The sequence below is a fragment of the Acomys minous genome (assembly GCF_964271855.1).
Source record: "Acomys minous genome assembly, chromosome: 1".
Taxonomy (NCBI): domain Eukaryota; kingdom Metazoa; phylum Chordata; class Mammalia; order Rodentia; family Muridae; genus Acomys; species Acomys minous.
This window is the reverse complement of record NC_140483.1, coordinates 42,545,946-42,573,044: the sequence shown is the minus strand read 5'-3', so window position 1 is coordinate 42,573,044 and position 27,099 is coordinate 42,545,946. Positions and strand designations below refer to the sequence as shown.

Genomic DNA, 27,099 nt, shown 5'->3' with positions numbered 1-27,099 from the left:
CATGCCACACGGACACGCATGTGCTGTATGCAGGCGTCATGGCCAACAACTTCATTTCCATACAGTGGCAACTTTTATCCTGATCCTCATCATTGTCAATCAGTCAATGACTTACAAAAATAAATTCATGAAAAACACATTGTATATTCATTCGAGGTGTCAGCCATTATGATCACTATTCCTAGAGTACAGAAAATAAATGCCATGTTTTTTAATGGAGCTTATAATTTATGATTGCAAGCAGAAGAGAATATAACAGCCAATAATTATTCATTGTCGTAGCTGTTGCAATTTTGTGAGTTCCTATTATATCCCAAATCCACAAGTTATTTTAATTAAACTCTGTCATAATACTATAAAGTATATTACTGTTTCCTCTTACAAAAGAAGAAAATAATCTCTCAGTCCAAGGTCACCCAGTTAAGTGACAGACAGGTGAGCAATGACTAGACACTCCACTGGTCCAAATCCAAAGCCTCCATACACCACATACCACACGTCTGCCAGTCTAAGTCGCTATACCCTAAGTTTCTAATAAAGGAAAAAATGCAAATCCCACAAAATTCCCTAACTGTAAAAGCATCAGGGAAGTATTCATGGAAAAAGAATTTGGGACGACTGAGTAAGTACAGAAAACTGATGCCAATGAAAAAACCAGACTGCCGTCAGAAAGTGAGGCAGAGCAGAGCCAAGTCCTCTGAAGGATGCCCTGGGAAACGATCAACAGGAGTTCCCTGGTGTCTGGCTAGGATACACAGCAGTCTTTTCAGGGCAAAACCAGCTCAGAAAACAAGTTGAGGAAATACACCTTAAGCCACAGTGGCTCTGGCTTAGCTTTGGTAGATGGAGGACTTTGCATCCCGTTTGATCACAGTCTCTGTCCTGTGAAAAGCACTCTGATGATCCACATGCACTTGCTTAAGTGAAAGACCATGTCCTCCTCCACTCAGATGGCAGGGAGGCTTTAACCTACTGAAACTAATGCACTCCCTTGCATCATACGCTCAGCAAAACTTAATTCATTTTTATGCATCACCACTTACCAAGAGTTCTTATGATAAATGACATGCAAGAAGGTCGCCATGAGAGACGATATCAATAAAATAGAAAAGGACACACACACACACACACACACACACACACACACACACGCGCGCGCGCGCGCGCACGCAGGCACACACAAGCATATTACACTTGGATATAAGTAAAAATGGCTATTTAGAAAAAAGCCTACATTCACTTATTCAAAACATTTACTTAATACCTACACTGTCAGTGTCTGTACAAGTTGTCTATATGGTGAATCCTTTAACACTTTTGCTGCTTCTTTTGTAGATTTTCCATACACTTCAGGACAGCAGGAGATCGTCATACACAGCTAAGATCCTCACGAGTAAGTGGCTTCTGTTTGCAGGGTACTACTTATGTCCTACCTGGTTACACATTCATGCTCACACTGCCCCTGTGATGGGTCCTATAGTTCCTGTTTTCAAGATGAAAAATCCAACCCTCATGAACTTCAAGTAGTATGTTCAGTTACAAGTGGCCGATGGTGGTGTGAGAGTGGCACCCATAGGCTTATTATATTTCAATGCTGTTCCCTCTTTGGTGCCACTGCTTGGGAAGGATCAGATTGTGTGGCCTTGTTGGAGAAGGTGAATGACTGGGCTTTGATGTTCCAAAAGTCCATGCCATCATCCGTCAGCTTTCTCTCTGCCTTGTGGTTGTGTCTCCAGATGTAGGCTCTTGGTTAATACTCCAGTATCATGCCTGCCTACTTGTTGCCATGTTTTCCTGCCATGATGGTCATGGAGTCATCCTCTGAAACCATAAGCCAAATAAACTCTTTCTCTTATAAATTGTCTTGGCCATGGTAATTTTTTGTTTATTTGTTTGTTTGTTTCAAGACAGGATTTCTCCGTGTAGCCTTGGCTGTCCTGCACTCACTTTGTAGATTAAGCTGGCCTCAAATTCACAGAGATCTGCCTGCCTCTGCTTCCCTTAGTGCTGGAATTACAGGCATGTGCCACTGCAACCTGCTAGTCATGGTATCTTGTCACAACAATAAAAATGTAACTAAAACATGATGTATTGTGTATTGAAGATAATATAAAACCTGTATCTTTGCTTCTAAATATCATACCACAAACTTAGAAGAAGCTATATATAAAAATGTTTATTTACATAAGAGGAGACAGTTAGTTGCATGTAAAAACTCACAGTGGTTAGAACACCAAGCACAAAATCTGTACAAGCTCAATCCAGACAAAAATCTCATCACAGAGGAGAGAGAGGTCGTTATGAAGTTCAAACTCTACCTCGGGAGCTAGTGGCAACTGATAGAAAAAGATTTTGCTTAGTTTTGTTTTGTTTTCTTTCGTTAAGAATACGACTCTCCAGTGGATACACACAGCCAAGAGTACATAGGCAGCACTAACTGAACTTGATAGAGTAAAATAATGAGACACAAAGTTGGGTGTGTATTAAATTGGAAGGTGACTGGGAACAGTTTTGGGAAAACAGTATGATAAAAATACAATGTATGAAGTTCTTAAATTTCATACATTATATATATTAATAGTTTGTGAAAAATAAAAGTTTATTGAGCTATAGTCAAGATAGTTTTGGAATTCAGTCTATTTTTTTCAGGCTTTAACTTTTTTATGTCTGTGTCAAATAAACTACTTTGAGGACCACTTGTAAAGTATGTAAGTACGACTATACGATTACTTACAGCAAATGTTTTTACAGCTCTAATATAAATAGAAACCGAAAATAGCAAGAGAAATGTAGTTGTTTAAACTGCATATGTGAGTGTGTTTATATCTAAAGTGACATTTGTAATTTCTACAATTCTAGCTCTTTTCATTAGACAATGATTTATCAAATAGTTTTTACCCCAAGGAATACATGAGTATACTACTTTGAAAAATAGGAAACTGGTATCTCCTTAGCTCTCTCTTCTTTTAGTATCATTAAGCTTTATAAAATACAACTCTACTTGGCAGCTGGAAATATGGTTCAGCTCGGAGATTACGAGCACATACTGCTTTGTAAAGGCCTCGGTTCCAGTCCTGTCACCTATATAAGGTGCCTCCTGATTTCCTGTGGCTCCACCTCTACGAATATCTGATGCCTCTGGCCAGTGGGGGAACCTGCACTCACAAGCCCCCTCCCACACACCTACATAAAATGAAAGCTAAATAAAATATAGTACAACGCTATTTTGACAATTTCTCTGTGTTCCTTGTATAACAATATTCAGTTTTCTATTTTCTTTAAAAAATTAACCATCACAGCAGAAATAAGGTAGCATGAGGTTTTAAAATATTTATACCCATGCAAGATTTACTGGGCATATGTTAAGGAAATAACATGTTGCAACTTCTGGTAAGGAGGTTACGAGTTAGTCATCACATCCTGGAAAATACAGGCAAAAAAGGAGGAATGTTAGAATTTATAGGAATTGAAGTTTGTTAGGAAATTTTTCATATGATCACAAAAATGTATTGATTAATAATAAGTATTATGTCCCTTATATCATGATTGCTTTGACTTGTCTTTCACTGTCTCAAGGAAAACTGAACAAGCAAGCACAGTGAGGTGTGTTAGTTGTCCTTTAGCACAAACATCTACGCAAGTTTCACAGAAACAGCACAGCCAGGTGTTCTTTTCAGCCACTCATAATTTCCAAACAGACCAGCAAATCAGACATGATACACGGCTCTAACTCTCCCTCTTTTCTTATTTTCTTTCCTAATGAGCAAAATCCAAGTAGACCAGTGAGCTCATCCTTCACATCTAATAACAATTGGCTGGGTGCTTTGATTTGGGTACACAAGGTGATGGCTTCAGTCATGCAACAGCACTCTGAAAAGGTGCCGTTAGCCCTAAGCAATCTCGTAGACAAGGGCTCTTTGCAGCACATACACTAGGGATAAGAATGTTTGACACTGACAGGAAGATTTGCTGCAGAACTCTCTTTCACAAAACACATGGGTTATCTCAAGGAATGAAAATGTAGGACCCATGGTATTTGAAAATAGTGTCAAGAGCTATAAAAGCCAAACATTTGAAAGCATGCTTTCACTAAGCCGTTGGCGAGATTTCTGTGGTAACAGCCCTCAGGGATACACTTACTCTCCTGCCCATATACTGCCCTTCCATCACTTCCTTCTCTTCATAAATTATTTTATTAGAAAATGAATATAATATATATACCAGGAGAGCTGGAAGCAAACATTCACTCCACCAAACAATAGGATAAAGTGTGGGCTGTGATCGGTCGCAGACAGTGATGTCATTATTTCGGAATTTCTATTTCGGAACTCCTTTAGAAGTTAGTGAAAAGATTCGTGAGAAATAAGGCAGCACTTTGTGGACATGGTCACCCCCAGCGTTATTTTTCTTCTTACTGAATTCACGTGTATGCTAGTGATTTCTCGTGTAAACAGTGGGGGGGGGCACTCACATCAATGTTGTTCAGTGTGTTGAAGTACATCAGGTCATGTAGCCTTTTGAACGCTTGATTTGGATACTGAAAGTTGAACGTTGAAAATGGCGATTCAGGGTCATCAAAAATGTCAAAGTCAGCTATTTCTCTCTCTTCTTTGGTTTCTCTTGGAACACCTGTATGCCAAAAAGAATATGACTCTTGCTTTTGAAAATTAAAAAAAAAAACTCTAAAACATATGAGCAACCATGAAGACAGCACTGAGAGTCACCAGAAAGCCCATGATTCTAATAAATACTATCTTCCCCAGTCAGCCACACTCGGGTTGGGATGATAGCCAGTTCTTCTGCCTGCTGGTGTAAGGGTGGGTAAGATGACGCTACATCCTGGGTGCTCTGCCTTACACGTTTCCAGATGGGTCATGTTCTTCTTGGGGCAGCAGCTTATTAGCCTGTGCTATGCCATCTGTCTCAATGCCCAGTATCACTTCCTCACTCCCTTGCAAACAAATCATCTGCACTTGAAGCTTGTCCTGAGAATCTTCCTTTGGGGAAATCCAAACCAAAACATTGAATCCTGTTCAACCCTCAGAAATCCCTGGACTTACCAGCCTCTTGTTTCCTCTGGAGAACTAACAGTAATAGAAAAAATTGTCTAGGTTACTTTCAGTTTAAAACCAGGGTTTCAAGGGGAAATTAAGGTTTCAGTCTGAAAATGAAAAAAACAGCCAGACTTCCTTCTTCCTTATGAGCCATGCCTCACAACTCCACCCTTACTAATTTTTCATCAGTCTGAGAAATCTAGGGAAAAGAATGTATTCTCTGTATTCCCTCACCCATTGTGTGTGTGTGTTTCCATACACAAAATAGAAAATATTTATAATTTAAAGCCTTAAGCATCCTTCTTTTGTTAATGAGTATCTTTTAGGATAGCAGAAAGTCCACCAACTCCTCCAGATATGGTAAAACCGACTAACCTTCCTTGAACTAGACTCCCCTTTGCTGTAAAATGCAATGTGGCAACTCAAAATGGTCAACTATGCTGCATTGTTAGATTACACTGAGTTTTGGGATCAATTAATATTCCCAGAGTCTTTTTTATGACTTTATTTTAAAAGCAAGAGCTACTTCACAGAGGTGAAGGTCAAATTATTTACCGCCCGTTATGAATAGGATGCCCATCAAACCCAAGACTCTGATTCAATGTTCTAGGATTTTTGCTGAGCTCGTCATTCACCTTACAGTTTCTTATTTATAAGGAACTCGAAATCTCCGGGTTTAAATAAAGGAAGTGCTGGGGCACTCAGGTCACAACTAGTTGCCATGCAAAGAGAAGCACTCTGTGTAGTCATAGCTCATGGGAGAGTCTCAGTACAATCCGCCTCAGCATAAATGAAGGACAGCTTAACATCAGTCATGTCGTCAGCCAGACTTCAGTTTCACTGAAACACACCTGGGGCCTTGTACTTTCTGAAGTTGATGTTGGCCAGAACGAAGTGGATGATGGTTGGGCAATCTTTCTCCACATCAGGATTTTTGGGTTTGAAAACATAGCACTCCTTCAGTCCTTCCCGGTCGAACACGTAAGGATCAATCTTTGGAAAGGGGAGCTTGTTCATTTTAGCCCACTTCTCTGCAAGCAGAAGTTCCTGTGGGGAAGAGAAAGATGCATTTAGAAATGATCAGTCTTGCTTTGTTCAGCTGGCCTGTCCACTATCCTATATACACTGGGTATTGGTATCTTCAAGCAGTTGCCAAGACAAAAGCACAACACTGTTTTCAAGGGCTCCACAAATCTCTAATACCTGTAAAAATTATTCTCTAAACAAACTCAGTATCATTTTGTCAATTCTCAGCACAAGCTGGCTAAACATCAGGCATTTGACGAATTTACTAATTAACTAAATTGAATAAGAATTTTCTAGAGAAAAAGATAAATGGGTCCAAAACATTTACAACTATATGCTTGGGTTTTAAGCATTGGGAGGTTAAAGAGAGATGAGAGATCATACTGAAGAATGGGAAACTATGGGTCTTGGTTGGTTTGTCTTGTTTTGTCAAAATGACACAAGCTAGAGTTATCTGAGATGAGGGAACCACAATTGATAAGATGCCTCCATTAAGACTGGCTTGCAGGAAAACATGTGGGGGCATTTTCTTTCTTTTCTTTTTCTTTTTTTTATTTTGTTGCTGTTTTGTTATTTTGTTGCTGTTATTGTTGTTCTGGCTTGTTTTATTTTTAGAGACAGGGTTTCTCTGTGTAGTCCTGGCTGTCCTGGAACTCACTCTGTAGACCAGGCTGGCCTCAGACTCAGAGATCTTCCTGCCTTTGCCTCCTGAGTGTTGAGATTAAAGGTGTGAGCCACCATGGCCTGGAGGAAGCAGCCCTTCCTCCCCCTCCTCCACCTCTTCTTCTTCCTCTCAAGAAAAAGCTTCTTTCCATAGTCAGGGAATTTTTAAAAATAGTTGGATGTATCCTACTTAATGGTTTCTATAATTTCTTGTGTATGATAGCATAGCATATTTTATAGGATTTTGTATTTCTAGTAAATTGTTTTTAAAGGATATTTTGTTTTCTTTTTAACATTCATAATAAAATATGCATATTTTAAATTTTAATTAGTTTTATGAATACGTATTTGTATGTCTCCAAATTGGCTTCTTTTGGATTCTACTTATGAAAAGCAAATGGAATTTCAGGTCTCCACACATCACATCAATGAGCTCTGAGTTCAGTGAAAAACCCCATTTCAAAGAATAAGGTGAAGAGCTTCTGTGGAGGACATCAATATCCACCTCTGGCCTCCACACACAAGTGCAGGTATGTACATGTTCACCACATTTTCATATGCATACACTCAACATGAACATGTGCACACACTCACCACATATAATATGTAAATAAATAATAAATAAAATATGAGACTAAATTTAAGCTGGGAAATCAATGTGGAAAGCTGTCAGGAAACTGTAGACCTTGTTATTTTTCTATTCAGTCTCAGGAGCCAGAATAATTAAGTGGTTATAGAGCACCATGGTGTAAAACCAAAGATTGGGCCCAGTGCCTGTGTCCAAATGTCAGTTCTTTAGCCTGGGGCATGGTTCCAAACTTAATATCCTCAACTATAAAACACGGAATGCAATCTGAATGAAATGAATTAGCATCTACTTAAGACTAACATCTATCACACAGGAAGTGCTGTGCAAATATCCAATCTGTTGATAGGGATAGAGAGAAGGAAAAAATAAAGAAAACAAAAGAAAAAAAAAGGAGAAAAGCAAGAAGCAAATTAGAGAGATATTTAAAGAGAAAACAGTTTTGAGCAAACCACTAAAATTTTTTTTTAGACACTCTTGTCATATTGATTTAGTCAATGATAATCATTACCGGCTGACCTAAGTCATAGGCTCAGAGCTGAGAGCAAAACAGTCAGCAAACAAATGTAGCCTTATGGTACTCAGCACTACAGCATCTAGACCAGAAGTGTAAGAGACAGCCAGGTAAGAGGCAGCAATCCAGTGACCTTTCCTATTCAAAGCTGTCAGAGACGGTGTGAAAAGTTACACATTTCCAGGAGATAGGGCAGTAAGCCTAGACTACTCCCTCAGCCTATTCTTTAATTGACACAATAAATACTATTGAGCCTGTCACAATGTCCTATGCTTAAGAGGGCGTCTGCATTAGAAACTCTGATGCATTCAAGTCAATGAGAGAAATAATTAAAAAGTAGTTTAGCAGTTGGGGAGAGGGGAAGGCAGAGACTGGCTATATATCTGGGTTACACAGTGTAACAGGTCCAGACCCAGGACCATCTGCCTAGACACTAAGCACTATTCATGTGAAGGAACCTAAAATGTCCCACATGACACCCCTAAAGTCATTGTAGGGATTATGCGATAACTAAATAGCATGGGACTAACATGTATGCTCTCCCTGAAATAATCAACTCCCGAGCACATCTCATCTCTATCTAATTCTTTCCTATTTCCCAGTAACACACTTTCTACCTCTGCAAAATAAAATTAATTACTACTCTTATCGCAGAGTATCTGAGAAGATTAGAGGTGAGATACAAAAAAGGTAGACAGTGTACAAGTACTTTAATAAGAAAACATTCAATTTCCATAGAATTTTCACCATTCTTCATAGTTCATAAAAGTCATGAACTTTGCATGTGAATCTGTATATACAAATTTATTCCTAAATACAACCCGATCAGTACGTATACTGTTGCTTCTATGCTGTTTTCCGGGTTCACCGTGTGGTATTGGGTAACCATTTGCTGTGCTCTTCCCTTGGGAAAGGCTATTTCTCCTGCTCTCATAATTCCTTAGTTCCCTGAAATTCTTTGTGTAGTGTCGAGGCCTCCTGGATCTTTCTCCTCAGTCTCAGAAGAGAGCAAAGAGGGGCATATGGGAGAGTTTGGAGGGGAAAAGGAAGAAGAATGTAGGCGGAATTTTACTACCTTGTTGGTTCCTTACTCTCTTCTACCCTTTTCTACCTTTATTCCACCCTTCCAACCCCCAACACTAGGTGGGAGAGAAAGAAGGATAAAGGAAAACGTGTGTCTTTTTTTTTTTTTAGACTACTTCCTGATGACTAAAGGCATCAAGTTCCCTGGGGCAAGCCTGATCCTAGATGTCAGGATATTCTATTTCTTTTCCTCTCTTTGCGCAGGACCACTTGACCAACAGCAACCAGGGACAGCAGCAGCAGAAGGAGGAGGAGGAGGAGGAAAGAGCAACAGCCACCTTAGCCCCTCTCCAGACTCTAGCACTTATGTACCCTCTCAAGAGTCCCCAGAATTCCAAATGTCAAACACTTGCAGAACCATTCTTCAGCTGGCAAAATCACACCCTTGCTAGGGCACGAGGCAAATCGTAGTCAGCTGCTGGGGACAATGTGAAGCAGTCCCATATCCCATACCTGGGACTAAAACAAAAACCAATTCCCATAACATTTTAGTGTTTTTCATGAATTCTTACTACAGGAGATGATGTAATTATATTATATTCTCAAAACATAAAATAATAAGCAATAAAAATCCTAAATATTCTAGCAAACTAAAAAAAAAGAAAGACAGAAAGAAAGAAAAGAAGTCATGAACTTTAAGCTAATCAATTCTCCCAAAATGTACAAAGAAATAAAATCTGAGAGAAAATGAATTTAATAGATACAACAGTAGCTGCTTCAGAAAAGGTTTTGCTGGATACAGTTATGCTTTGCTAAAAAGTTAACAGATGTAAACTTCTCATTTGAGGTTTGAGAACACTTTTCTCATTTGTCTTTCCTCCTCCTCCTCAGCCGAACTCCTCCTGTGAGTTCACGTCCAGCACTATCCGTGATTATTCATTCATGCTCATTCGCCATCACAGTCAGACCAAAGCTCGTCCAGTAAGGCACTTGCGTGAGGGCAAGGAAAAGCAGCTTTCTAGTGTTTACAAACGTTGAGTCACGGGATGACCAAACGATGTGTGGCTGTGTGGAGGAAGAGGGAAAGGCCACCAGTTGAGGTAGAGGTCTGGCTATTTTTAGCTGGGCAGAATTATACTGGAATCAGGAAGTGATGGAAACTTTCCCTTTTCTGCTCCAATCCCGATGTGGAAAAGATTAAACACTGGTGACTGCAAAAGCCGTGATTACAGGATGGAAAACCCTCTCTTTCCTGATGTCTCCTTTCACACAGACTATGAGTTAAGCTCCAAATTTGAAAGAATTAAAATTAAGAACAACGTTTTAGGGAGCAAAAAGGCCTGATTCCCAAATCACAGCAATACAACAGCAGGGAAACGTGAACGTCTTGATGCCCCAAGATGTTACAAGCATTGCTGTATGATGTACTGTCTGCTTACATAGTACTATCTACAAACAGCTTTCTTTACAGTAAAGAATTAAAGTCTGTCTTTCAAAGCGATACTTTCAAAAACGCCTAAGCTTTTTTTTTTAGTACTAAACCATAATGAAAAGAAAAGGAAGGAAAGCTAACACAGCAGTTTTCAACCCGTGGGTTTCAAGCCTCTTGGGGATCTAAAGACTCCTTCCCATAGGTATCCTGAGACCATCAGAAAACACAGATATTTACAATATATCCAGACCACAGTGAAAAAGGAATATGCTTGTGGTTACCATCTCTTCTAATAGGGAACTCATTGCTAGTCTTCAAGAACCTTATAGAGCCATAGGAAGATACAAAGCTTTCATAACACTTGGAGCACTCAATTTAAGAGTTGGGTATATACTTGCATAAACATCCCTGGGGAGATCAATATTGGCTATCTGTGCTCATCACAACTGACCCTCGGTGACTAAAATGGGCATGGTAGATTGAATGGTAACCCCAACAGCATAAACCTATACCCTAGCGACCCACCTACTGTGGATGTAGCCTTATTAATTAAATGGATTCTTCAAAAAATTATATCATCATCATCACCACCACCACCACCATCATCATCATTAGTGTGTGTGTCAAGGGGTCAATAGACAGTTTTCTGGACTCGTTTTTCTCCTTCCACTCTCAGATCTTGGGCTACAACTCAGTTCACACACCCAGCGCTTTTATCCGAGTCATCCCACTGGCTCAGAGGAATGTTTTTCGCAGTATAATTAAGGCTCCTGAGTTGTGATCAGCCTTGATTATGGGGTAGGGGCTAAATACAATGACAGTTTTGCTAATAAGAGACGAAGAAACTCTTAAATAATAAGGCCAAGAAAAAAAACTGATGTAGAGACCATAGTGACCCAACCAGACTGCAAGCAATGTGCAGACCCATCAGAGCCCACAAAGTGAGTTCTACCACAAATCTTAATAGCAAGCACAAGCCTTCTTTTTTATAACCCTGCTCAACTGCTGGCCCCCAGAACTGAGGTACAATACTTCTCTGTAACATTAAGCCATATATATGATGTCACTTTTTAGTAACAACCCTGAGAAAGTAACAAGAAGTAAGCCTGCAGGTACTACATGCACTCAGTGCTGGGCAGAGTCCTCCTCAGGCATGCTGGACCGGCGATCACAAGCCTTATCCAGACTGATGTGTCTCTGTAGGTTGCTTCATTAGCCTTGGTGTATTGCTGTCTATGGATCTGTCACTTGGACTGGCTTGGGTGGGTATTTTCCCTCACTAGGCGTGGGAGGAGAATGTGCACAGAGTCATCTTGTCTAGGCCGGGATGTGACCCAAGTTAAAATGTGAATCGCGTGCAGGGTAGTTTTACACCAAGAGCTACACACCCATTACCAGCAAATAAATGAGGCTAATGTGGAAAAGCACAGATTAGTTTGTTTTATTTGTGAGTCACCAGCCCTAAATGACCAATACACAGATGAACTTAGCAAAGACACGTTACCACTGTCCCTTCAAACTTCCCTTGGCATTTCCTTCCTTTGCCACCCTTTATTGCCTCCCTCTTTCTCCTTTTCTTTTACAGAGTGGACCCATTGTTCTGGCTGGCCTCTGGCCACAGACCATTCAAAAGAGCACTCGACGAGTTAGCCAAACCCATGTGGAATATATGGCATGGGATATCACATGGTACAAGTCATGACAAAATGGCTTAAATATTGTTTTCACAAAATTTAGTCAAATAATGGAAAATACAACAGGAGTAGACCCTGAGTTCTGCTGTAGCTTTTTTTCTCCTCAATAAAACCAAAGCTGCCTTCCCCATAAACTCAAGAGTCTGTTTACTTAGGATTCTTCTGGCCATTGAGACAAGTGTAGTGAGAATTATTGTTGGGTAGGCCTTAATGGTGAAGCAAACAGACACTGTCTACATCTACATTATTAAATGAGTAATAAAAGTGAAACTTAATAAAACGTAATGCAGGGCTGCTTTTCTTGGAGAAATTAAAAGGAATAATGTTTAGGATCATGAAATTCTTTATACCATGTTTTAAAAAAAATAGTGTGTCCTATGTGCTCTAAAGAACCCAGCTCCCCTTATACTGATAGTGTTAACTTTGAATTCATAGACAATACAGCTGTGATTTCCTTTATCAAAAGCCAGGATATTCACAACTGTATGGCATCCTAATAAAATCTGAGATTTGACTAAACTTAGGAAATGCTATTCGTATCAATAAATAATAAATGAAGTCAATGGCTGTTTGCTTTCCTTTCTTTTTCTTTCCTTTTCTTTTTAAAATAGGGTTCATGTTACCTATGCTGGTCTGAACTCATGTACTATGATCTAAACGTCCATACCCCTGCACCCATTCCCAAATGCTGGGATCACATGGGTACCTCTACCCCAGATATTATGAGGTGCTTGCCATTGAATCCAGAGCTTTATGCACGGCAGGCAAGCACTCCACCAACTGAGGCACACGCCCAATCAATGGCGTAATTTCTCACATGCATTTATACTCTATTCTTTAATGAAAAACAACATATGTATTTTAGTCTCAGAAACAGAAAAGCAGAGCAGTAAGATGGCTCAATAGATAAAGGTCTAATGGCCTGAGTAGAGTCTAGGGACCCACATGAAGAAAGGAGAACTCCTGCAAGTTATCCTCTGACTTCTACAATATGTGCACGTGCGCGCGCACGCGCACACACACACACACACACACACACACTAATATTTTTTAAATAGAAATTGGACGCTGGGGAGATGGCTCCCTAATGAAAAGCACTTAGTTTGCAAGCATGAGGACCTGATTTTACTCTCCAGAACCCAGGTAAAAATCCAGGCACGGTTGTAAATGCACGGGGAATGGAGACAGGTAGGACCTGAAAGCTAACCCATCACCCAGCCTAGCAAACTGTGAGCTTCTGGTTCAGGTGGAGGCTCTGTCTCAAAGGAATAACACAGAGAGGGATTCCTCTCATCCTGCTCCGGCCTTCACATGTGCATAAGGGTGTGTGTGCACTGCATACTCACATTAGTGCACCACATACATATAATACACATGCTAACACACACACACACACACACACACACACACACACACACACACACACACACCCTTTCAAAGAGATATTGGAAGAGGAAAAAACCACCAAGACACCAGCATCTTTTATATAGAAGTGGTTGGTATATATTCCATTTTCATATGTCTTTTAGGTATGTGTTTTCTTCCTCATAAAAATGAAAAAATTTTAAAACTCTTGAAAAATATAATGGCTCTTACTTGTGTTACAAAGTAGTATCCTAAAACTCCTCAGAAGTAGGTGTCATTTCATTCAGTATTAAAGCTCTGACTCATATCAAATGATGGCTTTGACGTTTTCCAATCCAATTGGTTAAATGAATACTACAATGTCTTCCCCCATCACAATCACCTCCTTGGAGTCATCACTGGAATCTACCTCCTTCTTGCTCCTCACAGGTCACTAGGTTCTAGCTGTGGCTTCATAGTACAAGATTTTGTTATCCTATGCTGGGGTTACAGTAAGTCATTATCTTAACCTTTTGCCTTCCATCCACCAACTCAGGTTAATCATCCTAAGATTCCAATTTCATGATTTCATTTATCTGCTGGAAATTCTCCACCAAGTCTCCTTTTCCTACTCGCCAATCTTAAAACTTTTCCCTAGAGCCCTCCTAAGAGAGGGCTCTAATCTTTCCAATGTCCTCATTGCTGTTTCTGTGTGGTTTTCATACCATTCACTTATTTCCCTGTTCATTGGCTCCAGGAAGCGCCAACACATTTGAATACTGATCTTCCACAATGCACGTAATTTTATATTATCTCACCAACTTGTTTCTTGTCTTAATACTACTAACAGCCTCAAAAGAGACTGAATATTAATGTACTTTGAGCATGTGAAATTTTGCATATAGTAAGGATTTATCAATATATCACTCTTCACCTTAGATGTCTTAGTGCCTGACACAGTTTGCTTAAACTTGTCAACTTGACACAGCCTAGAGTCACCTAAGAAGGGACTATTGATTGAATGATTGTCCAGATCAAACTAGCATATGGGTACTCTGTTAATTATTAATTGATATAGAGGCGCCCAGCACACTGTGGGCTGTACCCTTCCTTGGGCATGTTTTTATTCTTCTTAGCAAAGTTTCCTTACCTTGAAAGGAGGGCTTGTGTCACTTGGCCTTGCAGAAAAATCAAAGGAGATGATGAGATCCACCCCTCTCTGAGGTCGTAGAATCAAGGGATATGGCAGGTTAAAAGTGAGGCCACTGTCTACAACATGAATCTTTTTACTTTTGACATCCAGTGGTTCATATATTCGTTCAAATTCATCTGGATCTTTAAAGATGAAAGGCAAGAGAAGAATTAAATGGTCACTTGACACTAGGTCAGACATAAATATTTATGATAAATTGGAGAGACAGAAATCCAGGTGGTTAGGCCCTCCAGCTTTGCTAGCATCAGTTACAGGTTTAACTCTAACAATTGTAGGTAAATTGATAGCTTTAAGTCTTAGTTTCTTCATCTGTACTATCAGCATACAAGCAATTATCAAATTAGATGCTAAGGGAAGAACTTAGCTCACTCCATGGTATTAACGCTAGCCATGTTGTCTTTAGCAGTATTGTCTCCAATTACAGTATCTTTGCTGATTTGAAAACACTTCTTCAGTGATCGTGTTTGCTTTCTGTAGCTGAGAGGAAAAGGAAAGGACATATACCCATAGAGGGCGATGCAAACTAAAAGCCATCTGTAAAATAAAACAAACTGAGAAGAGGTAGAGTCTGAACAGATCCATCTGCCTCTCTCTGGACTGTTGTGCACATTATACTGAGAGATAAGCATCCAAGATAAAAGTCCAGAAACAAACTCCATAAGCGTGAGTGTGAGTCCCATTCAGGCACAATTCTGGGTACTGAACAAGCCATGTGGACTGCAATACATACTATGAGTCTACTGCCACATCAGTAAATGTACTGATGACACAGTGCAGTGAGGGCCACCATGGCAGAAGTAAAAGAAGACATGTGGCAAGGAGTGAGCACCTATCTGTGCCATGGTCAAGAAAGACATTTCTGAAAAGGCATCCTTGACCTGAAACAAGAATAATGATACCAATCTACCCAACCACTATTTCTGGATTGTCTATTTAAGAATCTCAGAACCCTTGTCTTAAAGAACTGACAACATAGAAGTAAAAACAAGGCTAAGGAGGGACCATGCATGCAATCAAAACCACGGAAAGCACTTCAAATGGATAGCTTAAAGGGCAGCCACTAATATTGCATAGAGGTGGTTCATCAATACCTTCAAGCTCCATTACAGCCAATAGCATGTGGCCATGATTAAACACATCACTGAACATTTTTATGAAAGAATTTAACGCAGGGATTTTTTTTCCGCTAACACAAGACACAAGAGTTCATAGTTTGGCTTTGCAAACCCAGTGTTTTCTCTTTTAATTCTGGCTAAGAGATTCAGTAAAACAGATCAGAAAATTAGCTGCCTCCCTTTCTTAAGCACAACATTGCCTTTGAGGAGATGACCGTGATATGGATGAGTTCCAAACCTGCACGGGGCTCAGGGCCACTGTCCTGGCTCCAGTTAAACTGACATTACGTAGTAGTGAGTCTTTATTGTGTTGCCACTGGCATGAGTTTGTGAAACATGAACAGTTGTCCCATACACAAACCAAGACTTCCATGATCAAAGAGGTTTCAGAAAGTCAGGGCTGAACATCTTACAGTAACAGCCAAGCAGAAAGCATGTTCCTGTTCTCCTTGCCATGCCTGGGAGCAACAGCAGTTTGTGTGACAGGCCACAATAAGGCTTTTCAATAGCTACTACACATTTTTATTTTATAACAAACTATGGATTATGACAACTAGCTGGCCAAGATACTCAACTAATAAAAGGCCTGGTTTTGGTTACAGATGTCAGTTAGCTTTGAAAGTAAGTATTCGAGCCCTCAGAGTAACTTAAAACTCAGTGGGGGGCAGGGTCAGGTTTCTAAAGTACATCAATGTTTGTACTTTTAGAACCAATTTATCATGTGACAACTACTAATATATAGAAAGTCTGTTTTATCCTACAATGGGCCAATATCCTTCTGTGATTGAAAGCACACAAATTTCCCAAGCTTGTGAGTGAATTAACGTGGTTCTCTGACGGATATAGAAACAACACTGTTTTATATAGGTCTATAATGGTTTCTTAAAGCAGCGGGTGCCAGCTTTCCTAAAGCTGTGACCCTTTAATACAGTTCTTAATGTTGTACTTCTGCCCTCCAACCACAAAATTATTTTATTGCTACTTCATAACTGTAACTTTGCTGCTATTATGAGTCTTAATATAAATATCTTATATGTGACTCCAGTGAAAGGCTTGTTCAAACCCCAAAGGGGTTGCAGTCCACAAGTTGGGAACTGCTACCTTAAAGAGTTAAGTTGTATCTGATGAATCTAGCACATAGACCCAATTTACAACACACAAATATTTGAGTATCTGTGTTTTTGAACTCTGGCCTGAATTAACTCATGTCGACTTCTTAGTCCAGATATTGTGTGTCACATAAACACTATAAACACGAAGTAAACAGGAAAGAAGTCACGGGACTGATGAATAACTCCTCCAAAATTTGTTTCTACAGTGTTTAACTATTTTACAGTAAACTGATAAGGAGATTTTTATTGTTTTATAATTTATCTTGTTTCAAAATGCCTGAAAGCTGAAGTCATAGGTAAAAAATACTGTACTTTTTCTCATTCTCATGTTAGACTGAGAAACTGTTTTAAAACAGTCAAGTTTTAATGTGTGTGAGCATTACTGCCATAAAATAAAATATAAGCTTCTCCCAACATTAACATGTAGATTGGACAAAAGCCTTTACCGTTTCTTTTTCTGCACACAATTAAAAGGAAAATAGTTTTAATTGTTATCTTGATCATGGCATTTCAGTCGTACAATACATAAGGTGTTTCAGGTTTTGTGTTACTTTTATTATGGTTACTTACTTCTTTGTATGTGGGGTAGAAGGTCATGGATAAGCCATGGCCCCCATATGGATGTCAAGGACAACGTGAAGGAGTTGGTTCTTTCTGTCAGGTGGGGCCTGAGGGTTTAAATTAGGTTCTCAGCTTTTACACACTGAGCTATAAACAGTAATTTTAATAAAAATCTTTTGAACTAAAAGGACCATACTTTGTGATAAACCTTTTAACTTAAACATTAATTAGGATTTTTTGAAAATGTGTGAACAAACTGGAAGAAGTTAGGATATTTCTTTGTAAAACCCCCACCTGGAAGGGTATTAACAAACTCAGCGAATTCAGACTAATGACAATTATGTTTAGCAATGGTGGTATCTAAGCAATACATTTGAATGTATTTATCTACCTGAATGGAACATTTCTCTGTATGTGTGTGTGTGTATGCATGCATGTGTGTATGTGTATATATACACACACACACATACACACACATATATATATCAACCCAGTAAACATGAAATACATCTTAAAAAACAATTTTAATGTAATGTTTACTGAGATGTAAGGATAAACATTTTTCCGAAAATCACTAAGAGGAAACAACTTTAGATTAGAACATGCCAAAAGCATCTCCAAAACCTGGAGCTGGAGAAATTGCTTAGTGGTGAAGAGCACAAATTGTTCTTGCAAAGGACCCAGGTTTAATTCCCAGCACCCACATTATGCAGTTCGCAACAGGAACTCCAGCTTCCGGGAGCCCCCACCTCTCTCACCCCCTTGGGCACACAAACAGACACAAATACATACACATGACTAAATAATAAAAAAATTAAAATCGCAAAAACAAAAAATTATTTCATATGATATATATCTTAGGCTGAACAGCATATAGTTCCTTCTGTGATTCTTATTTTTTTAGTTGCTAGTAAGTTTTTTTTTTCTCCCAGTGGAAAGGATTAAGACAAGGTGATATGCACAGTGAATTTCCTCCAAACCTCACAGCAAGGGGAAACCCCAGCCTGGCCACACTCAGGGCCTACAGCTCCCTCAGGATCAGGACGGCTGGTTTTCTCTTTCCTATTAGTGTTAATATGACGAACATGTAGAAAGCCTTCCATGAGTCGGCTCTTGGAGGAAAGGCCTTTAACTATGTTTAGGCATCATGAAGGCAACGGCTATAGCTAACAGGTTACCTGGTGAACTTTAGAACCCATCAATTACAGGTGCTTCTAAACTCTATAAATACAGAAAGGAGTGAAGGCAAAAAGCCAGATGAAGACTATAAACAAGTGTGAGGACAGGTGAGCAATAAAAAGGCATAATTCCCAAGGTCACCACATTTGGCAAATAAAAATCAGAATGACCACCTTTAACTTGCATGTCACATAAGCAACAAATGACAGGTTGGTCTCAATATGCCTCAAAGGTTTTTGTGATGCTTGTATACACATAAATGTATTGTTTAATATTAAAAATTTAACTGGCAATTCTGTTCTTGGTCTTGCAGTCCTAACACTGACAAATAAAAGCATATTCAATTCTATAAAACTGCCAGGAAGTTCTTAAAGTGTGGTGCAAACTGCCTAGGATGCATGCTACCCAAATCCCCCAGGGGGAACTGTGTTAGCAAAATGATAATGAAAAAGAGATGAAACAAAGCATACAACAAGAAGATGTTCACTCTTACATCAGCAAAGCAATGACTAATAAAACCACAGGGGATGGTGTGTAATGCCGGGGACGACTTAGAAGCCAGACCCAGAGAGCTGTGGCCCAAACCCAGATTTGCTGAGCAATTTGGAACAGAGATATTAGAGCTGTTTTCTTTGATACTCTTCATCTAGAAAGTTAAGTAGCTGAAGGTTCTTTATAGATCTAAACCCTCTGAAGATAGTTTGCTTCAGCCCATGAGCAGCCATCATAAAGTACAGGTTGCTAAAGAAACATCCATTTGCCACAAGGAGGACAGCCATGTGCCACAAAACAAAACAAGAAAAATAATGACACCGATTGGATGTTTTAGTGCCTTTTTAGTTCAGGTAAATTTACTTTATCACAAGTAGAAATTCCTTTACGGCTACTACGAAAGGATTTGGGACCTATAAATGGATAACTAAAAGTAATTCATGCTAAAGTTTAGGGCCATTCACACAATAAAGAAATGCAATGTTTGTTCCTCTTAAAGTAAAAGGAAATCTGAAACCTATAACAATTTCAAACTATTTTGTAGATACAATGAACAAAAGGCAACAGGAATGTTGGGGGGAGGTTGTTGTTTCAAATATCCATTTTAAAGTTTTACATCATCTTGGCAATGATTCTAGGACAGAAATGATTAAGAAATAGTATTTGGACAACTAAGGAAAAATGATGGTGTGGTTGAAAAGAAAATTTATGATCAACACACACAAACACACACACACACACACACACACACACACACACACACACACACACACACACACACACAGGTGTATTACATATTACTTAATCACCAATGCATATATAACCTTTAATCTGTAAATCACATCGTACTGAAGAATAAAGATTACTATTTTGGGGGGGTTGGTTAAGCGACAGGTCTGAAAGTGAGTAGATTCATATCAAGCAACTTGAGAAAGTTTCCAAATCTTGTTTGAAAACTGGAGTGACAGTTTCCTTGTCCCCCAAGGACAATGCAGACTAGTCCACTCCAACCCCTGCGCTGCATGCTCCCCTTCACCACGAGGGGGCGCCAGGCCTACTGCACTTTCATCACATCTTCAAAGCTCCATCTGTGGAGGCCTGGTCTTTTCCAAAGAGGCCCGCCCACGGGATAGGAAGGAGGAAATGAGACATAGCTGTGTTTCTTCTGTCTGCTGCCAGGCACGATTGTGGAGGCGGTTGGGGAATGATTCTGGTGTTTGTGGAGTCACTCCTGGAAGCCTTGCGATTGCTTGGAGCAATTCTGTAAACACCTATTTCCCTACTTTACACTCAATGGAATAATCATGGTAGAAGTTTCCGGTTGCCTGCAAGACAACCCTAACCAATAAAAAAAGTGACAGGGTGGGGGTGAGGGTGGAGGGCGTTCTTTCAGTATTTCAAAAAATATTTTCTATACTAGCATGACTAGGCTGTTTCCTATCCAATGTATTTTTCTTCAAAAAAAAAAAAATTAAGAATAATGTCCCCTACAAGTCAATGCTCTTAAAATTGAAACTAATTAAATGTTAATAAGAATTAAAATGTTTCTCCCGAGGAAAGAATAAAGATGTCGTAAATTAGCTTACACGGCTTACATTTTGTTACATACCTGCCACAGCTGCATCGAGTTCATCATCATCGAAGGAATCCTGGAGGCTGAGGTCTCTCAGAGGAGACAGTGGATAGGATGTGTTGAGATTCAAGCCCAACATGAAGTTATGCACCTTTCCTGCGCGTCCTTCTCGGGTATTGAATAAAGCTGAGTCACTCACCAAGGCCATTAGCATGCGATGGACCCAACTTGCTTGGTTGTCATTTTGGTATTCCCTTTCAGCATCTTCACTCTCCGTGCCTGAAGGGAAGGAACACAGTATGTGCCAAACACACACATGCCAAAACGTGGAGGGGTTTGTTGTCATTAACTTTATATGGTTAATCATCAAATTTAAAACTGAAGTACTATGGCTTTGACCCAATATATTTACTTGCATAAAACACCAAGTGCCCAATTGCTTTTGATTTCAAGTGTTCATAATTACCTTTACTTACACACAATGTCAGCCTATATTCGTCACTGACACCCCTTGATCTATTTAGATTTTTCATATAAACACTTACTTTTGTCCTTAGCTCTCGTCCATCCAACACACACACCCATACACATAGACACACACACACACATACACATACACCCACACATACACACACACACACACACACACACACACACACACACACGGATACCTATATTACTTAATACTACTGTCTATGTTTCCTAAGTTTTCCTAAGAGTCCATATCCTGCTTAATAAACATCCAAGGATTACAAAAAGTTAGGCAAGGCAGGAGAAAGACCCACCATATGACTGCTGATAAATAAACACTCATGCACTGATCAGATGACCTGTTATGTCATCCTTGCTTATAAAGTCTGGGGATTTAAAACTCTGTAATTTAAACAAATGATATAAAGTGTTCTTAAAATTCACTAGTGGCCCAAAGAAACAATCACAAATGATTTTCCCCTCTAAAACCTATGTCCATTAACTCCAGGGGAGTGCTCACTCCTGCGTTCCAACCATCTCCAGTTTTTGATAGACATGAATTCCTTCCCAGCCTTCGTTTCCTCATTAAGAAATATAGTATGGGGCTGGAGAGATGGCTCAGAGCTTAAGAACACTGGCTGCTCTTCCAAAGGTCCTGAGTTCAATGCCCAACAACCACATGGTGGCTCACAACCATATATAATAAGATCTGGTGCCCTCTTCTGGTGGGCAGGCACATATGCAGGCAGAACATTGTACACATAATAAATAAATCTTTAAAAATTTTTTAATTAAGAAAAGAAATCTCATTTGATTGTTATGAGTATTAATGTGATCTGGATCTCAGTATGAAGTGCCCAGAGAAGTGGCCGGCCCTATATTACAGGTAGGAACAGAAAGTCTTACAATGAAAAAATGCAGTATAATCCCATTAGTATTATCGACACGAATCAAAGTCAAAGATCACGGCTGAAAGCCCTTCTGCTCTAGCTTCTGGGAACTCTATGAAAAACTATCCAGACTCTCATATAAAACCCTGTGTATTGAGTTCTTTTTACAACACATTCTATTTTCACTCTTAACCATTCACACGTGTTCCAAGAAAGTCTCATTTTCCCCCTCATACGGTTAACAGTAGTGACAGGAATAGACAGACATATCATTTTCTAAAGGGAAGTTTTAAATCCACATATTTTCCCCTGCTCTTTCTTATCATTCTCCAGTCTTAAAATGCAGTCATACCTTTTTTTTATTCGGATTACATCTCGATTGTTATCCCCTCACTTGTATCTTCCCCACCCTCATTCACCTCTTCCACCCTCATTCACCTCCCCTAGACCTCTGACAGAAGGGGAAAGGGAAGAAGGATATCAGGATGAGACCTGGTAGATTGTGATCATAAGGTGGGTTGTTTTGTTTGTTTGTTTTTTTAAAGATTTATTTGTATTATGTTTTGCCTGTACATACACCTGGGCACAGTGTACATGTATCACTTGAGAAGGCCAGAAGAGGTCGTCAGATCCTTTGGAACTGGACTCAGAAGGTTGTAAAACTGCCACAGAAGCCCAGAGTCCTCTGGCAGAACAGCTAGGGCTTTTAATTGCTGAGCCAACTCTCTAGCCCCTGTGTGTGTGTGTGTGTGTGTGTGTGTGTGTGTGTGTGTTTGTGTGTGTGTGTGTGTGTGTGTGTTTTGAGAGTTGCGAATCTACATTCAATGTCTATAATTTCCAATAAATATGTAGTAAACATACATAAAGTCATAAATAGACATGGGGGTAACTTAAGGACTGATTACAGCATGAAAGAAATGGATGCAGCCAGCATCCTTCCAACTATACACCATTCCAGGGAAGGCAAAACTATGGAGAGAGCAAAGGAATTAGTTTTCCCAGCTGAGAGAGGGATGGTTCGGTAGAGATGATTTTGAGAGCTGTGAGGCTGCTCCATGTGACACTGGAGTGCTAGCTATGTCTCCCCACCATCCCCCATAGAGGGCATAACGCCCAGGAACTGAGTGACCTAGCACGTAACGAGGCTCAGAGAGACCATGACGTGTCCATGGAAGGCCATGAGTTGTGACAGAGGGCATCACTCTGATGGAGCAACTTACAGTGGGGGATGCTGTCTGGGAGAGATGGGAGCACGAGACTGACCCAAATGATTTTAGGTTCCATCTTTCATGGAACCTAAAATGATTCTCAAAGTATTTATTTTAAAAGAACAGTGAGAACTAATAAAGAAAAAAGTCACAGTGTCAATATCTAAGTTAAAAATGAAACTAAAACAAAGACAAAAACAGCAAATGCAAAGTTCTTCAACTTCTCGGCCGCAAAAACTAGCTAGTGGCGAGTAGTGACAAAATGTTCCGGTCACTTACAGTGATTTACTCAGAAGGGAACAGCCATGTCTACCTCATAGCCTTTGCTAATTATTGTCAAAGTGGTAGACATATGGCATGTGGACCCTTTGTACTAACTTGTTTCCTTTGTTAAAAACAAATTAAAAATGCAAGTCTGAACAACTAACAAAACGCAAAATTTGAACCTCCAATTGAACACTCTGGAACTAAGACTTGTTTCTTGCAGACTGAGGTCTTTCCAGGGCCTCAGCTACTAACTAGGGCTGCTAGGCAATAAGCAACCCAGTGCTGAGATTCAGCTCAGCTCTGCTGTCCTGAAAAGTTCCGATGCCAGGGAATGAGATTGTTTTTGAGTTTTATTTGTGTGTGTGTGTGTGTGTGTGTGTGTGTGTGTGTGTGTGTGTGTGTGTGTGTTCACAAGGCACAGCACACTCCTCTCCCTGCCATGGCCATGTGCAGCTACATCCTGTGGTGAGGCAACTGCTCTCTTTCATAAACTCATGAAGAAATAACAGCATCTTACTTTTAGTGATAATTGGAGAAGGCAGAGAACAACCTTTCCCTATACCACACCGTGCCTGGGAGAATTCACTGCTTAAGACAAAACACTTTTCTGCTTTCTAAATTCTAGACAGTCATATCCAAATGGTAGCTATCAATATTTATCATTTTTTACCATTTGGTTTGTTCTTGTTTGTTTATTTTTTTTTGAACTATTGGGCTCAATGTTATGAACCACCCTGTTGGAAAATTGTCACCAACATATACAATCTCTATTTTTGTACGTTAACAACGAATACCACACTGCAACAAATATTTCTTATCCTCACCTTCATGCTCACCCCAAATGTCCTGCCATGCACTGAGCACACACCAAACTGAGTGAGATCTAGCTCTGGCTGATTCCAATGCAAAAGGATACTAGCAAGTCAAGTGTGCAACAAGCCTTGATAATGTTACACACTTCACTTCTGCGTTCTTCCTTAGAGGTGAGCTGTTGACTGCAGCAGAGGGCTACAGAATACAGTGCCAGTCAAACCCTTTCGATGGCTGAATGACTTTTTAAAAGGCAGTTTCACTAACGTTAACGCTAACTAAACGTATTCCCCAAGCCCACTTTCCACACTAAGAGCTCCAGCTCATCAATCAGGTTTTGAACAGAATTCAGCATCGCCACCCCCTCAGGCGGGTGTTGTAGTGCAAGTACATCATCTGCTGTAGTGCAAATACATTTGAGGCTTCAAACAAATGGGAAAGATGCTATTGGCTGCCCCTCTGTTCTATGCAATGGTTCTTTCTCTCACAGGACAGCCCCATCCAGATACTGTAGGACTTAGAACACCATCAAGACATAGAAAAGGGGACGGACAATATGCTGCTCTCCTCTGTTCACAATCCGCAGGGAGGAAGGAAGCATTCGCTCTCTTACCTTTGGGTCCTTGGGCCTCATCATCACTGTCCGAGCTGTCATTACTCACAATGTGCTTTGCTGTAATATTTTCTGTGAAAAGAAGAAAAAAAACCCATTGAGATATCTCAGGGATCAAAACTCACAACTAAATTTACTGTGCAGATGAGGGAGTGATAGTATATGCCTTTAATTCTAGCATGCAGGATGTAAGGGCAGGCAGATCTCCATGAGTTCAAGGCCAGCCTAGTTGACAAAGCCAACCAGGGCTATGTGGTGATACTAGATCTCATTCTTTTTACTAAAAAGTAATCTGAATGAAACTTCAGAAGAAGGACTACTGTGTCCACTTGGAACTTTAACATTATTATTATTATTATTATTATTATTATTATTATTATTATTATTATTATTATTATAATAAATGGAGACAGCAGATTTGCTAATTCTCTCATAACTGGGTAACAAAACATTCTATCGAATGAAAAAAATTACTGTAAATTTATCAATTCACAGTTTTAAGGAAAGGGTTCATCTTAACTTTAACAGCTGCTTGAGTACATCTTTAAGTAGTGCTTGTAAAGCATAAGGAACAAAACCCAAACACACAAACAACCTACAATACAGTCTCCAGAAGTTGAACAAAGTGCACTCACTTTAACCTCTGATTTTTGCCAACATTGAGAACCATCTGTTGATTTGCATTATGTGAAGAATTTGTGTTTTGAAGCATACAAAGACCAGCTGTGAAAAACCAAGAAACACTATATACATCCCTAATACAAAGATGGTAGCAATGACTAGCCATCCATTCCCAGAGAATGAATTCCCTAATTAGCGGAATCTGGCAATTATTCTTGTGATCCATTTGCAGAAAAATCAGACTTCCTGCAAGCTCAGATGAACTGTCCTCCACGGTGGCTTTTTCTTCCTCTTTAGTAGCAAATAGAAGAGTATTGTTCTTTACCCAATTTCAAGATACTAGTCCCAAATCTAGCAACTTCATTCACAGAACCATTTGGGAGACTATAGGCTTAGAAAACAGGGGGGTTGGGGGGGTGGGTGGCAGGTGGCTTTCTATCCTTCTCTCCATGGCTTTGTTAAACCATGCATCTAGACAGGTGCATGGATGGGTGCATCATAGAAAGGCTAGCAACTTCCTGAGAGCTTAAATTGTATCTTTACTGGCATTAGTTATAAATACAGGATTCAACAAAATAAAATACTTAAGAGCTAATGCAACTGTTCCTTTCATATTCCAACTGTGACAGCAGTAATTCTGTTACATAGTAGAAGGGGGTAGTGAGAAAAGATTCATCCAGGAAGTCACAGAGTTTACTACTGTATATTCTTTTCTTTCCTTAAACATTTGTCTATCACTGTTGTTTCAGGTTTTTTTTTTTCTACTTTAGCTATATTTGGTATGTTAATTTAAGAAACTTGCATTGCCTTCTTTGTTAGGATACTTTCAGGGCATGAATGATTGAACCTGAACCCACATTTTGTTATCTTTACACAGCTCTTCGTAGAGGCAAACTTATACACATACAGAACTCTTTGAGAAAGTGAATGATTTCATTTAAAGTTATTTGATTGGGGGTCCAATTTAACTGAAAGTCTTTGTTAAGGTAAGAGAGTAAAAGAACAAATGAACAAACCCCTTTGAGGTGCCCCTTCAAAAGGGGGGACCCCTGATTGGCCAAATGATGAAGTAGTTGGCAGAAGTCCTGAGTCCTCTCAGCCAACTGTTCAGTTTCGTTTCTGGAAGCCTTACATAATCTGCGATAACATGCCCCCTGCTGACCAGTGGAGCCCAAGTACACACTACCCACTGCCCTCCGTCTGACACAGGGCAGCCAGCGGCCAGACTGCTGGCCCCACGGGGACTTCTCCAAGGAGATTTCTCAGCACTATGAGCTGTAAACATTTTCCTCTTCCTTGGCCTGTAGCCATTGTCTCGCCCACCTTCTGATGTGTAATTTCAGCCCTATTCTCTTCCTGCCTTAGTAGGGGAAAAAAAAATAATTAACCTGAGTTATCAGGATTATTCAGCTGAGAAGGAACACAGGAAGCAGGCCACCCAGCGTGGGCTTCCTCTCTGCCTTCCTTTCTCTTTTTAAAAAACTTTCACGTAATTCAGAAAAGACAGTGATTCAGAAAACAGAGCGACTTCCACAAAACTAAAGCTCAACGGGACATCCACCCAGACTGCTATTATTAAAATAAGCCAAGAAGGATTACTGTATCCTTGTACTTTAGCCCAGGCTAATCCAGATCTTT

The 27,099-nt window shown here is 39.8% G+C and overlaps 1 protein-coding gene across 2 annotated transcripts in view; it reads right to left on the bottom strand.

Annotated features, from left to right (window-relative positions):
• PLA2G4A (phospholipase A2 group IVA) overlaps positions 1-27,099 on the bottom strand; it is a 140,325-nt gene that overhangs the window by 5,999 nt on the left and 107,227 nt on the right. For both annotated transcript variants that reach the window (XM_084797446.1, XM_084797447.1), the window contains 5 exons: positions 24,841-24,912; positions 20,618-20,860; positions 14,487-14,671; positions 5,906-6,101; positions 4,472-4,629 (listed from right to left, as the gene is read on the bottom strand). In XM_084797446.1, coding sequence (XP_084653572.1) covers positions 4,472-4,629; positions 5,906-6,101; positions 14,487-14,671; positions 20,618-20,860; positions 24,841-24,912 — 854 coding nt within the window. The remainder of the gene's footprint in view (positions 1-4,471; positions 4,630-5,905; positions 6,102-14,486; positions 14,672-20,617; positions 20,861-24,840; positions 24,913-27,099) is intronic.